The sequence below is a fragment of the Hypanus sabinus genome, chromosome 18, assembly GCF_030144855.1.
Source record: "Hypanus sabinus isolate sHypSab1 chromosome 18, sHypSab1.hap1, whole genome shotgun sequence".
In the NCBI taxonomy this organism is placed as follows: domain Eukaryota; kingdom Metazoa; phylum Chordata; class Chondrichthyes; order Myliobatiformes; family Dasyatidae; genus Hypanus; species Hypanus sabinus.
The window spans coordinates 10,991,251-11,003,661 of record NC_082723.1 but is presented as its reverse complement, the minus strand read 5'-3'; the positions used below and the strand labels follow the sequence as shown (position 1 = coordinate 11,003,661).

The following is a 12,411-nucleotide window of genomic DNA, read 5'->3' as shown; positions in this document are numbered from 1 at the left end:
ATACTGACAACATTCTTGCAGACCGGCCAACGGGGGGGGGTGTTAATCACGACCGGATTACAGCGATACTCAAGGCAGGTTCTTTCTGTCCAGTCTATTCTGCAATTTAGTTTCTGCGGCTCTCGGCACTTAGCTTCTGTCCCGCTTGCTCACGTTTTTTCCACTCACAAAACTCAACGGGTTTGTCTTTAAGTGCTAGGTGATTGGACTCAGGGTACCGAAGCAGTTTTGAGTGCTTCATTGCCTCATTGGACAGCCTCCGGGCCCAAACTCCAGCTTCCCGCCCACCGCCAGATGCCTTGGCCAGGTGCAGCCGGTCGTGGGTGGGGTGAGAGGACAAGGTCAGGGCCAGAGGTCTCTGTGCCGGGACCGCAGCAGTCGCAGTCCGGACAGAGCGCACTCCTAACCCCCCTCCCCCCCCATAGGATCTATCGGACGACAAAATTTTGTTTCACTAGATCGCAGCAAGGAAACTGCTCTGATACTTACGAAACACTGAGCCCGAATTAGGTCATCTGCGAATATTTTAGCACTGGGTTCCCCACAAACATTCAGTGTGCTGAACAGGTTTAGAGGCGGCGCCCATCTGTCCGCGCTCTGGGCCAATAACATCAGCACTTCCCGCCGGCCGTGCTCTGGGCCATTAGCATCGGCGCTTCCCGCCCGTCGCACTCCAGGCCAACAGCATCGGCAGTTCTCGCCAGCCGCGCAAGGTGAACACTGGGGCAAGGGTATCACTGCATTTAGGTGACCGATGATCTCACATGGGTTCAAGTTCAACAGTGGGCGTGGCAGGGAATGAGGAAAGGTGCAACTGACTCATATTGTTTCCTCGCGGCCTGGTGATTGGGGACCACTGAGGTACACTGTGTAGTGCGGGGGGAACTGTGTAGCACTGTGTAGTGCCCATGCACATGCGCACGGGGCAGAAAGAACGGAACTAAAACCCCACAACCTGGAAACAATCTCTCAACAGTATTTGTGTATTTCTTTTTCTTTTTTTTCACGATCTACTGGGAAAGTCTCAAAGATCGTGATCAATAGGTTGGCGACCACTAGACTACAGTGAGGGTAGGACCACTCAGGGATAAAGTGGGGAAACATGCCCAGAGGAACAGAAAGTAGGGGAGGTCCTTAATGAAAGCTTTGCCTCTATGAGGTAGTGTTGGATATTTTGAAAAACATTCAGAGGTTCATCCATGGAGCTGGACAAAATGTATTCAGATTACTATGGGATGCGAGGGAAGAGAATGCTGTGGCATTGATGATGATCTTTGCATCCTCACCAGCCAGAGGAGGGGTACCAGAGGATTGGAAGATGGCAAATGTTGCTCTGTTGTTTGAATGTGATAGGAATAATCCTAGGGATTACAGACCAGCAAGTCCTACATACTTGGTGGGTAAACTAATGGAGAGAATTCTTAAGGACAGGATTTACAAGCATTTGGATAAGCATAGTCTTATTAGAGATAATTGGCATGGCTTTGTGAGGGGAAACTGATGCTTCACAAGCCTAACTGAGTTTTTGGAGGTAACAAAACAAACTGTTAAAGATAGAACACTAGATGTAGTATATATGGATTTTACTAAGGCACAGTGGATAGGCACATCCAGAATGTCACAACGCATGGGATCCACGGAAACTTAGCTGTGTAGATTCAGAATTGTCTTGCATTCAAAAGGCAGAAGATGGCAGCAGATGTCGTATTCTGCCTGGGTGTCAGTGATTAGTGGTGTTCCAGAGGGATCGGTTCTGGGACCCCTGCTCATTATGATTTTTATAAATGAGCTTGAGTTTGCAATTGATACAGAGGTTGGTGGTGTTCTGGATAGTGTAGGTTGTCATCATAGGTTACAATGGAACATAAAGAGGATGAAGAGTTGGGCAGAGAAGTCAATCCAGAAAAGTGTGAAGTGATGCTCTTTGGAAAATCAAACTTTAAGGCAGATTACAAGACTAATGGCAGGGTTCCTAGTCATGCAAAGGAACAGAGAGATCTAGTGATCCAAGTACATAGATCCCTCTAAATCGCTGTGAAACTTAATCCGGTGGAGAAGAAGGCACTTAATGTGTTGACCTTCATTAATAAGAGGACTGAGTTATTCTGATTAGACCACACTTTAAACATTATGTTCAGTTCTAGTCACCTCATTACAGAAAAGATGTGGAAACTTTAGAGAGGGTGCAGGGATTTACCAGGATGCTGTCTGGATTAGAAAATATATCTTATGACAAAAGGGTGAGCAAGCTATGGTTTTTCTCTTTGTAATGATAAGAGGATGAGAGGCAAAGATAGAGGTATATAAGATTATGAGAGCCATAGGAAGGTATGAGATATGACAAGTTCTTCAGAAATATCCTACAGATGACTGACAACATGCCACCAACTACGGCAGGATCTTGTCACATGCCAACAAGGTGTCACATTCTAAGTAATCCTGTTATATGCCATTTATTAAATAAATAGAACATTATTCACAGAATAATCTTTCACTTCTCTCGTGGCCCTTTGGCCCTTCACTTACTTCTGGACCAATTCTATTACTCTGTGCAACTGACAAGGCCAACAAAGAATTTGAAAATTTTACCGCAAGTGGAACAGAATATACCTGTCACAAAAGGCACACTTCTGTCTAGTCTAGGATGTGGCACACTTCTGTTGTTGTTTACATGAAGCTTCTGCAGGCTCTGAAGCACAGCTAGAGGCTGTCAGTCATCCCAGAAGCTACTTCGCCACTTGAACTGTCAGAGGCCAAAGATTCCCATGGAGATGTAGCAGTTTTTATTCAGGCAGGTTTAGAGGATAGTTTTAAAATCTACAATCTACAAAATTTTAAGCTTTAAAATCTACAAAATTTACAATAAACGTTCTGAGTCCGATCAGGTGTGCACACAATACAACCTTCACAACACAGCCATCTGAAAACACTAGAGCTACAAGGCTTGGGATGTCAGCCTGCATCAGGATTTCTTGTGCAAGTCCCAGAAGCAAATAAGAGGGCAGAAATCACTACTGCTGTGATCAAACTCCCAGAGTTCATGAGTCATTGCATTTATTATACATTTCAAATAGCCTTCTACCTGAAAAGGGAATTAACATTCTGCATTTGGACGTCACTAAGAAGGGTTGCATGTATTACCCATCTCCAGATGGTGAGTTACCTTGATCTTGAACTGCTGCAATCTATAGACAATAGACAGTAGATGCAGGAGTAGGGAATTCGGCCCTTCTAGCCAGCACCGCCATTCACTGTGATCATGGCTGAACAAACACAATCAGTACCCCGTTCCTGCCCTCTCCCCATATCCCTTGACCCTGGAATCTAATCTGTGAAAGTACTCCCAAAGTGCTTTGGTAGGAAGTGCCAAAATTTACATACAGCCATGATCAAGAACATACTTCCAAGATCTGCAGGTGGCTGTATTCCTGTGCATCAAATTCACTTAATTTTGGTCATGAGGAAGGAGGCATTAGGGAGGTGCTGTTGGACTAGCCTAATCAAGTAAATAAGGTATATTGTGTTAATGTACACACTGAAGTCACTTCACACTGCAGATAGATGGATGAATGCTTAATATAGTTGGAGTGCCACTCTACTTTGATGACTTTTTTGAGAGTTATTGGCCTTACAGAAGGTGAAAAGTCTGGAAAGCATCAGGAGAAACATATCTTGCTGCAGGCTATCTGACTAATTCTTGTAGTGACGGTTATCTATGCAGCTGGACCACTTGAGCGAGTTTCTGTTTAATTGTGACATGCAAGATGCTGATGAAAGGGGACCTAGCATCAGTCAGCTGGTGACTGTCAAAAGTAAATGACCAGGTTTTCCTACTGGAGAAGGTGACTGCCTGACATTTTGAGACACAAACATCAGTCCTGATGAAGGGTCTCGGCCCAAAACATTAACTGTTCATGTCCACAGATGCTGCCCGACATGCTGAGTTCCTCCAGCGTCTTGCAACGTCATTGATCCCTGCCTGAATGTTGTTGAAATTGTGTTATGCACAGTTATAAATAATGGAGAACTGCAAATGGCTCAAGTACTTAATGATGACTGCACAAATTTGACATATTGATCAGTGCAAGACCATTGATGGGGCTGGGAACCAGCTTCTTCATTATCATTAACCACCAGATGTCACAGGACTACAGATCTGGTCTGTTGATTTTCAGATCACTTACTGGGGTCTTTGGCATACTGTGTAGCACACCTGTCATCTCCTGTTGCAGCTTCATCAGGATAGCATCTCATCTTTTATGCTGCTCCTGATGTGTACTGCTGAACTCATTGAACTAGGGTTGATTCCTTGGCTTGATAGCAATAATATAGAGATAAGCCAGACCTCAAGTTTACACATCACCACGTTGTATATTTCAGTTGCTCATGGATGCCAAGTGAGCTCCAGATCTTATTTAGTACAGCTATAAATTCACACAATAGAGTATGTTCTCAATGTGAAGACTGGGCATTGTCTCTAGAAGCATTGCAAAGCAGTCATTTCTAACTATGCTGTCACAGCCTGATGCATCTGTACAAGCCAATTGACAAGAATGAGTCCAAATTTCTCTCTCTCCACCTGCTATGAATTATTTATGATGGCTATGTCCTTCAGGGCTAATTGTGATCAGGGCTGGTGCTATCAAATCATTCTTGCTGGTGAATAGTTATGTACCCCACCCAGTGTATTTTTTTTTTTGCTTGGCCCTGTGCTAATCAACAGAGAAGTGCACTGATTTATATAACAAGCTGGAAGGTCCCTTGCTACAGTTTGGTCAAATGCTATAAGACTTCAGGGAAGTCTGTAGACCATACTGAGAATTCCAAGGGCTACTCCGTCCTACTGTGCTGCCACCTCTATTAAGTCTGAACTGCCAGTGGTACTATCATAACCAGTTTGTGATGAAAGAGTTTGGTCCAATTCTAGCATAATTAATCCGTGGGGCATTCCTTTCTGAATGTAGACATTAATGCCAAGATATCTCCGAGAGGTGGACTTTGCTGTGTCCAAAGTCAGTGATCATGCGGTTGTCAGCAGTCTAGTTTTATTACTTGCAAGTAACGTTACAACCGATTGGTTTGCTGAGCCTTTTAAGATGCGTTCATTTTGGATAACAGAGGATAAAGACAGTAGATTTCCTTTCCTTGAGATCTTAATGCAGATGGATTTTTTTACAAGACTGCTATCATTTCATATGCATCAATGAAACTAGCTTGCTGTGCCACTACAATCAATGCACATAACACTAAAAGTTCTGATGAAAAATCATCGGGTTGAAATAGTAACTCTTTCTTCGCTTATGCTGCCTGACCAATCTCCAACACTTAACTTTGATCGTTAAGAGATCATTCATTCCGGTGCCGAATACCCTGCTAATCGCGGAACTGCTCCGATTTCGAGGGGCCCCTCTTTCAATGCACCGCCGAGACTCCACCCAGCAGAAATACCGGCCGGCATTTTCCAGGCCCGCTGGCTGGAGCCGGGAACAAACCAAACCCGACTCACCCTCAGCTCCGATTCGGTCCGATAGACACCGAGCCGCCGCAGCCCCGCAGCCAGGTCGTTGACGCACAGCCCGCCGTCCTGGTTGACATCCAGCTGCTGAAAGAGGACCTGCAACCGCCGCTCCTGCTCGAGCCGGGCCGCCTGGCAGTGACTGTCGGCCGGGCACGCCGCCTCGCACTCGCAGAAGAGGCCGCTGAACAGTGGCGAGGCGAGGGCAGGTTCTTTCATTCCCGAGCGAGCTGGAGTCTGAGGGGAAAGCCGAACTGACGGTTACGATGCCCGAGGGGGAAAACACGATGAAAGAACGGTACCCGCGCCGGCTCCTGCCGCCAGACGATCGCCAACACGACTTTCCACTCAGATGGCGGGCGGGACTGGATTGACAGGCGCGTTGACCACTCCTGGCAGTCGATGTCGACGTGTCAGCCAATGACACTGGACGGGGGGGGGCGGGTCACGGGACAGATAATTGACGTCATTATCTATCACTCCATCTGGGGATCTTCAGTGGGTGTGGTCAAACTTCCACCAATCAGAAGGTGGGGCGTTGCCAAATGATGGACAGCTTTATAAACAAAGTACACTGCAGATGCTATGGTGAAATCAATTCGGACAAACAAGCTGGATGAACTCCGCAGGTCGGGCAGCATCCGTTGAAAGGAGCAGTCAGCGTTTCGGGTCGAGACCCTTCGTCAGGACTAAAGAAGGAGGGGGCAGGGGCCCAATCAGAGGAAAGATCAAGGGGTGTGGGAGGGGAAGCAGGGAGGGGATAGGCAGGAGAGGGGAAGAAGGAATCTAAGGGGAAAGTACTATGGGTAGTAGAAGAGGGCAGAATCATGAGAGGTGATAGGCAGCTAGAAGAGGAGACAGAATGAAGGTGCGATGGGGGAAGGGAGAGGGAGGGAATTACCAGAGGTTGGAGAATTCAATGTTCATACCAAGGGGCTGGAGACTAGACGGTATATGAGATGTTGTTCCTCCAACCGAAGTCTGGCTTCATCATGGCAGTAGAGGAGGCCATGTATGGACATATCCGAATGGGAATGAGAGGCAGAGTTGAAGTGAGTGGCAACCGGGAGATCCTGTCTGTTGTGGAGGATGGAGCAGAGGTGCTCGACGAAGCGGTCCCCCAATCTGCGTCAGGTCTCACCGATGTAGAGGAGGCCACAGCGGAAGCACCAGATGCAATAGATTACCCCAACAGACTCACAAATGAAGTGTTGCCTTGCCTGGAAGGACTGTTTGGGGCCCTGAATGACGGTAAGAGAGGAGTTGTAGGGACAGGTGTAGCACTTACACTTGGAGGGATAGGTGCCAGGTGGGAGATCTGTGGGGAGGGATGTGTGGACCAGGCAGTCGCGGAGGGAATGATCCCTGCGAAAAGCAGAGAGGGAAAGATGTTCTTAGTGGTGCAGTTCTGTTGAAGGTGGCGGAAGTTGCGGAGGATAATATGCTGGATCCGGAGGCTGGTGGGGTGATAGGTGAGGACAAGGGGAACATGGTCCCTGTTGTGACGGGAGGATGGGGTGAGGGCCGAAGTTTCGGAAATGGAGGAGATGCGGGTGAAGGCATCATTGATGACAGCAGAAGTGAAACCATGATTCTTAAAGAAAAAGGACATTTGGGATGTCCTGGAATGGAAAGCCTCATCCTTGGAGCAGATGCAGCAGAGATGGAGGAACTGGGAATAGGGAATAGAATTTTTGCATTTGGCAGGGTGGGAAGAGGCATAATCAAGGTAGTTATGGGAGTCAGTGGGTTTATAGAAGATGTCAGTGGATAGTCTGTCTGCAGAGATGGAGACCGAGAGATCGAGAAAGGGGAGAGAAGTATCCGAGATGGACCAAGTGAATTTGAGGGCTGGGTGAAAGTTGGAGGCAATTGCATTTGGCAGGGTGGGAAGAGGTATAATCAATGGACAGCTTTATTCCCCGATAACTTGCTTTGTGAATGAACTGTTATTAAAATGCTGGGTTCACGGATTTTTCCATCCTAATGTAACGTTTTATATTCAGATTCAGATTTAGTTTATCGTCATTTAAAAACCAGAAATGCAATTCAGTTAAAAAATGAGACAACATTCCTCCAGAGTCCGGAGTGGCTGCTGCGTATTAATATCGCGCTACCATCTATCTATCTATATATTATATATAAACAAATTTGATGATTGTCTGTTCATTTGAGCCTATTTATGAATATTACTTATTATCTACCTTGGTGCCATTTTCCAGCTTTATACCCATAACCCGAGATTCCCTTAATTTCCTAATATGTATGTTAGAATTAATTTATAGGCACTTATAGATGGACTGAGGAATCTGTTTCTGTTTTTTATGACAAATCACAATGATGAGCTTCCCTTGGGCTAAAAAAAAGGGAAAAGTTCACCACCCTCCAGAAATTCCTCTTCTTCCCCTCAAACTTTCTGCCACTTTTTCTGAGCAGCATACACAAAATGCTGGAGGAACTCAACAAGTCCGGCCGCATCTATGGAGGAGAATAAACAGCAAGATCCTTCATCAGGAACGGGAGAAGGAGCCAGAATAAGGAAGTGGGGGACAGGAGAGTACAGGTTGACAGATGAAAGGTGAGACCAGGTGAGTGGAACACCTGCCCCTATACCTCCTGCCTCAGACCAATTAGGCCCTAAACTGTCCTTCCAGGCGAGGTAACCCATCACCTGAGAGACTGTCAGGGTGATCCATCGTATCCAGTGTTCTCCTCAACATTTGTGAGATCAAACGCAGAGTGGGGGACTGCTTTATAGAGTACCTTCACGCTGACTGCCACAAAAAAGCAGGATCTCCTGGTGGTTATTTAATTCAATTTGACTTCTCATTCCCACTCTGACATGCCTGTCCGTGGCCTCCTGCACTGCTATGATGAGGCCAAACTCTGGTTGGAGGAGTAACACTTCAAAATCAGTCCTGTTGGCCTCCAAGCTGATGACAAGAACATCTATTTTTTCTAACTTTGGGCATTTCCCTCCTCTCTTTCTGGATTCCACAGACTAGTTACCCCTCTCCTCACATCTCTTTGGTTCCTCTCCTCCTTCCATGGCTCACTGTCCTCTCCTAATAGATTCATTCTTCTTCAGCCCTTTCCCTCTTCTACCTATCATCTCTCCCTTCTTATTTCATGACCCCAACCATCTGCCTGCCCCTTCACCTATAACCTGCCAATTTGAACTCTTTCCGCTCCCTCCACCTTTTTATTCTGGCTTCTGCCCCGCTCCTTTCCAATCCTGATGAATTGGTCTTGGCCCTAAACTGTTTATTGATTGACTGTTTATCCCCCTCCATAGATGCTGAGTACCTTCAGCATTTTGCGTGTGTTGCCCAAGATTCCCAGTATCTGCAGAACCTCTTGTGTGTTTCCGCCTTATTCTAAAACCAAACCCTTCCCCCATTTGAGTCTTTTCTCAAACAGGAAAACATTTTTCCTGTGTCTTTTCTGTCATTCTTTTAGAATCGTATGCATTTTAATCAGATTTCCTTCCAATGTTTTAAACTCTGGAGGATACAGTCACAGTTTACCCTATCTCTCCTCAACAAACTCACCATCCTTGAAGTAGTCCAGTGAATCTCTGCAGCATTCCCTCTTCGGTGAATACATCTTTTCTGAAGTGACAAGACTGAAACTATGCAAAATATACAAAGGTTCAAAGATTGAACTTAATGTCAGAGAAATGTATACAATATACATTCTGAAATGCTTTTTCTTCGCAAACATCCATGAAAACAGAGTAGTCCCCCAAAGAATAACGTGAGAATTACAGGAAGGATATTAATAAGGTTGAAAAAGTGCAGAGAAGGTTTACAAGGATGTTGCCGGGACTTGAGAAACTGAGTTACAGAGAAAGGTTGAATAGGTTAGGACTTTATTCCCTGGAGCGTAGGAGAATGAGGGGAGATTTGATAGAGGTATATAAAATTATGGTGGGTAAAGATAGAGTGAATGCAAGTAGGCTGTTTCCACTGAGGCTAGGGGAGGAAAAAACCAGAGGACATGGGTTAAGGGTGAAGGGGGAAAAGTTTAAAGGGAACATTAGGGGGAGCTTCTTCACACAGAGAGTGGTGGGAGTGTGGAATGAGCTGCCAGATGAAGTGGTAAATACGGGCTCACTTTTAACATTTAAGAAAAACTTGGGCAGGTACTTGGATGAGAGGTGTATGGAGGGATATGGGCCTGGTGCAGGTCAGTGGGACTAGGCAGAAAAATGGTTTGGCACAGCCAAGAAAGGCCAAAAGGCCTGTTTCTGTGCTGTAATATTCTATGGTTCTAATTCCAAAGTCCCTCCCCAGTTCCCCCCCATGCATAAACGACGTCAAGCAATGATTCCCCCTCCCCTACCAGCAAAGAAACGCATCAGTACCATCACCCAGCCCAAGCATGTGCTAAGCGATAGCAAAGACACAGACCAAAGTTACCCCAACATTTCATCTGACATTCAACAAACCACAGATTTGATCTCTCTCCCTAATAAGGGAGAGGGAGGTGTCTCTTTTACATTTTCAATAACTGATTGTTGATGCTGTAATCTGAAACAAAAAAGCAAAGTGCCGGGGGAACTCAATGGATGAGCAGCCACAGTATAGTGCAAGACATAAAAGTTACTATAAGTTACAAAATAACAACAAAGTAGAGTTCGTGGACCATTCAAAAATATGATGGTCTGGGAAGAAGCTGTTCTTAAAATGGTGAGTGTGGGTCTTCAGGTTTCTGTATCTCCTTCCCAAGGGCAGCAACATGAAGAGGGCATGTCCTGGATGGTGAGGGTCTTCAACAATGGATGCCGCCTTCTTGAGGCATGGCCTCTTGCAGATGTCCTCAACAGCAGGGAGTTTGTTGCCATGGTGGAACAGGCTGAGTCTCCATCTCCTGTGTATCGTAGACTCCATGCCAGGCCGTGATACAAGCCAACAGAATGTTCTCCACTGTACATCTGTAAAATACACAAGAGTCTTTAATGACATACCAAATCTCAAACTCCTAATGAAGCAGAGTTACAGGCCTGTCTCTTTGTGATTGCAACATTATATTGGGCACAGGATTGATCTTCTAAGATGTTAACACCCATTTATCAAATGGAAGCCGTCTCCAGGTTATCAACAGTGAATTTATGTGCAGATTGTACTCATGATCATGTTTGAGAGGGCAGTGGGATGGATTTTCTGGTTCTGGCAGCTGTGGGGCAGCAGTATCTACTGCCACTTGGGAACTCAGTGGCCACATTTCCAACTTGCAAACTGTCCAGGTTATGAATAGTTCACAGGAACTTCACATAGGTGCAGACAATAATCTGTCTGCTAGATTTTCATCCAATCACTTTACTCATTGACACTTTGTTGAGACCTTTACACCCTCCTTAGTCAATTCTAGTACAACATTAAAAACAAAAATGGAAAATATGTCATTTGGCTTTCACAAATAGTTCATATAAATCATGAAAACTCGGGCAGTGTTCTTTGCTGTAATCCATTAATTTCAGTCTGCTGACCTGATAGCAAAACCATTTTTCTAACTCTTTGTTTTCTGTCCCATAAACAATTGTCAATTCATGTCCATGTATTACCCCCAATTTCATGTGCTGTAATCTGGTTGATCAGCCTCATGTGTGTGGCCTTTGATAAACTGAAATATACCAAATCCACTTGACTTGTCACATCCTCCAAAGCATTCCAGCAAATTAATCAATTAATTTTCTCCTTTCATAAATCCTTATTGACTCTGCTCAATCTAGCAAATCCTTCATTATAAATTTCAGCTTCTTCTCTACCATTGGTGTTAGTCCAGCAAGTCAATGGTTTTATATTTTCTCTCCCTTCCTCTTTTAAATAATGTCTTTAACATTTGCTATCCAATTCACAGAAACATTTCTGAAATGTACATACTTTGGAAGGTGTAATCAGAGCACACCCACCATATCCATCTCTTTCATAATCCTATAATATAAAAACTTCATGTCCTTGATATTTAACTGCTTTAAATTTCATCAACTTCTCTAATAATATTTTTGACTAATATGTAATTCCTTCATTTCTCCGTCATCTAGCATATCTGTATTTTGCATGTCTTCTTTCATTAAGACAAGTGCCTAGTAATTAATTAATAATTCCTCTGTTGTTTGTTTAGAGGACGCCTTCTTACCACATCTTGGGTACCAGTGTCCAGAACCTGAAATGATAAATATAAGACATGCTGTCATTTTACAAATATGCTAAAACAAAAGTTATTGTTGCAACGATGAGATGAAGACCTTGGATCCTACATTTAGTCCGCAATGCTCACTGAAAACAAAAGGGCCTCAAACAAGTTGGTGGGTGTCTCATGGTCCAATCCTGAACCAAGCTGAGCAAAAAAGATATCAGAAGTGAGATGATCAGAGCACCACCTCCCCATTGTCATAGCTAGACTTGACACAATGCTCTGGTAATGTGAGAAAATTGCTGGGTTCCAGTTAGATAGCAAACATTAGTTTGTATGTGTGCATCTTGAATTCTGGCCTGGAACACCCAAATTCAGACCTGGAATGCCTGAATTCTTGCCTTTTAGTTTCAAGTTGGTGCATGTTTGATGAACATGTGGGATTGTGGAAGTTCAGCTTGAGAAACCACAGCCTGAGAAATCTGAGGATGAAAATTCTTGAGAGTTTCCCATGTATAACCCTCTCCCTTTTCCCACCGTCCTGGTCCTTGTGATTTGTAGTCTTCCTAAAGGTTAGGAATGTGAATTTGAATTTAAACGAGAATCAGAAAATCACCTTCTTTAGGTAACTAATTCGGCTGCAATTTCTCACGTTCAGCATAATGATGCAATATAGAACTTGCATTGTATGGCTTGGACTCATGAAAATGTCTGACTGATCTGTTAAGTAGTCTTGAAATCAGATAGGGGCTCTCCAC

The 12,411-nt window shown here is 44.6% G+C and overlaps 1 protein-coding gene across 1 annotated transcript in view; it reads right to left on the bottom strand.

Moving 5' to 3' along the window:
• Nucleotides 1–5,926, bottom strand: part of LOC132407318 (calcium-binding mitochondrial carrier protein SCaMC-2-B) — a 47,321-nt gene extending 41,395 nt beyond the window's left edge. The window contains exon 1 of the mRNA XM_059993651.1: nucleotides 5,507–5,926. Within this exon, the coding sequence (XP_059849634.1) occupies nucleotides 5,507–5,734 (228 nt within the window). The 5' untranslated portion in view covers nucleotides 5,735–5,926. The remainder of the gene's footprint in view (nucleotides 1–5,506) is intronic.
• Nucleotides 5,927–12,411: the final 6,485 nt, after the last annotated feature.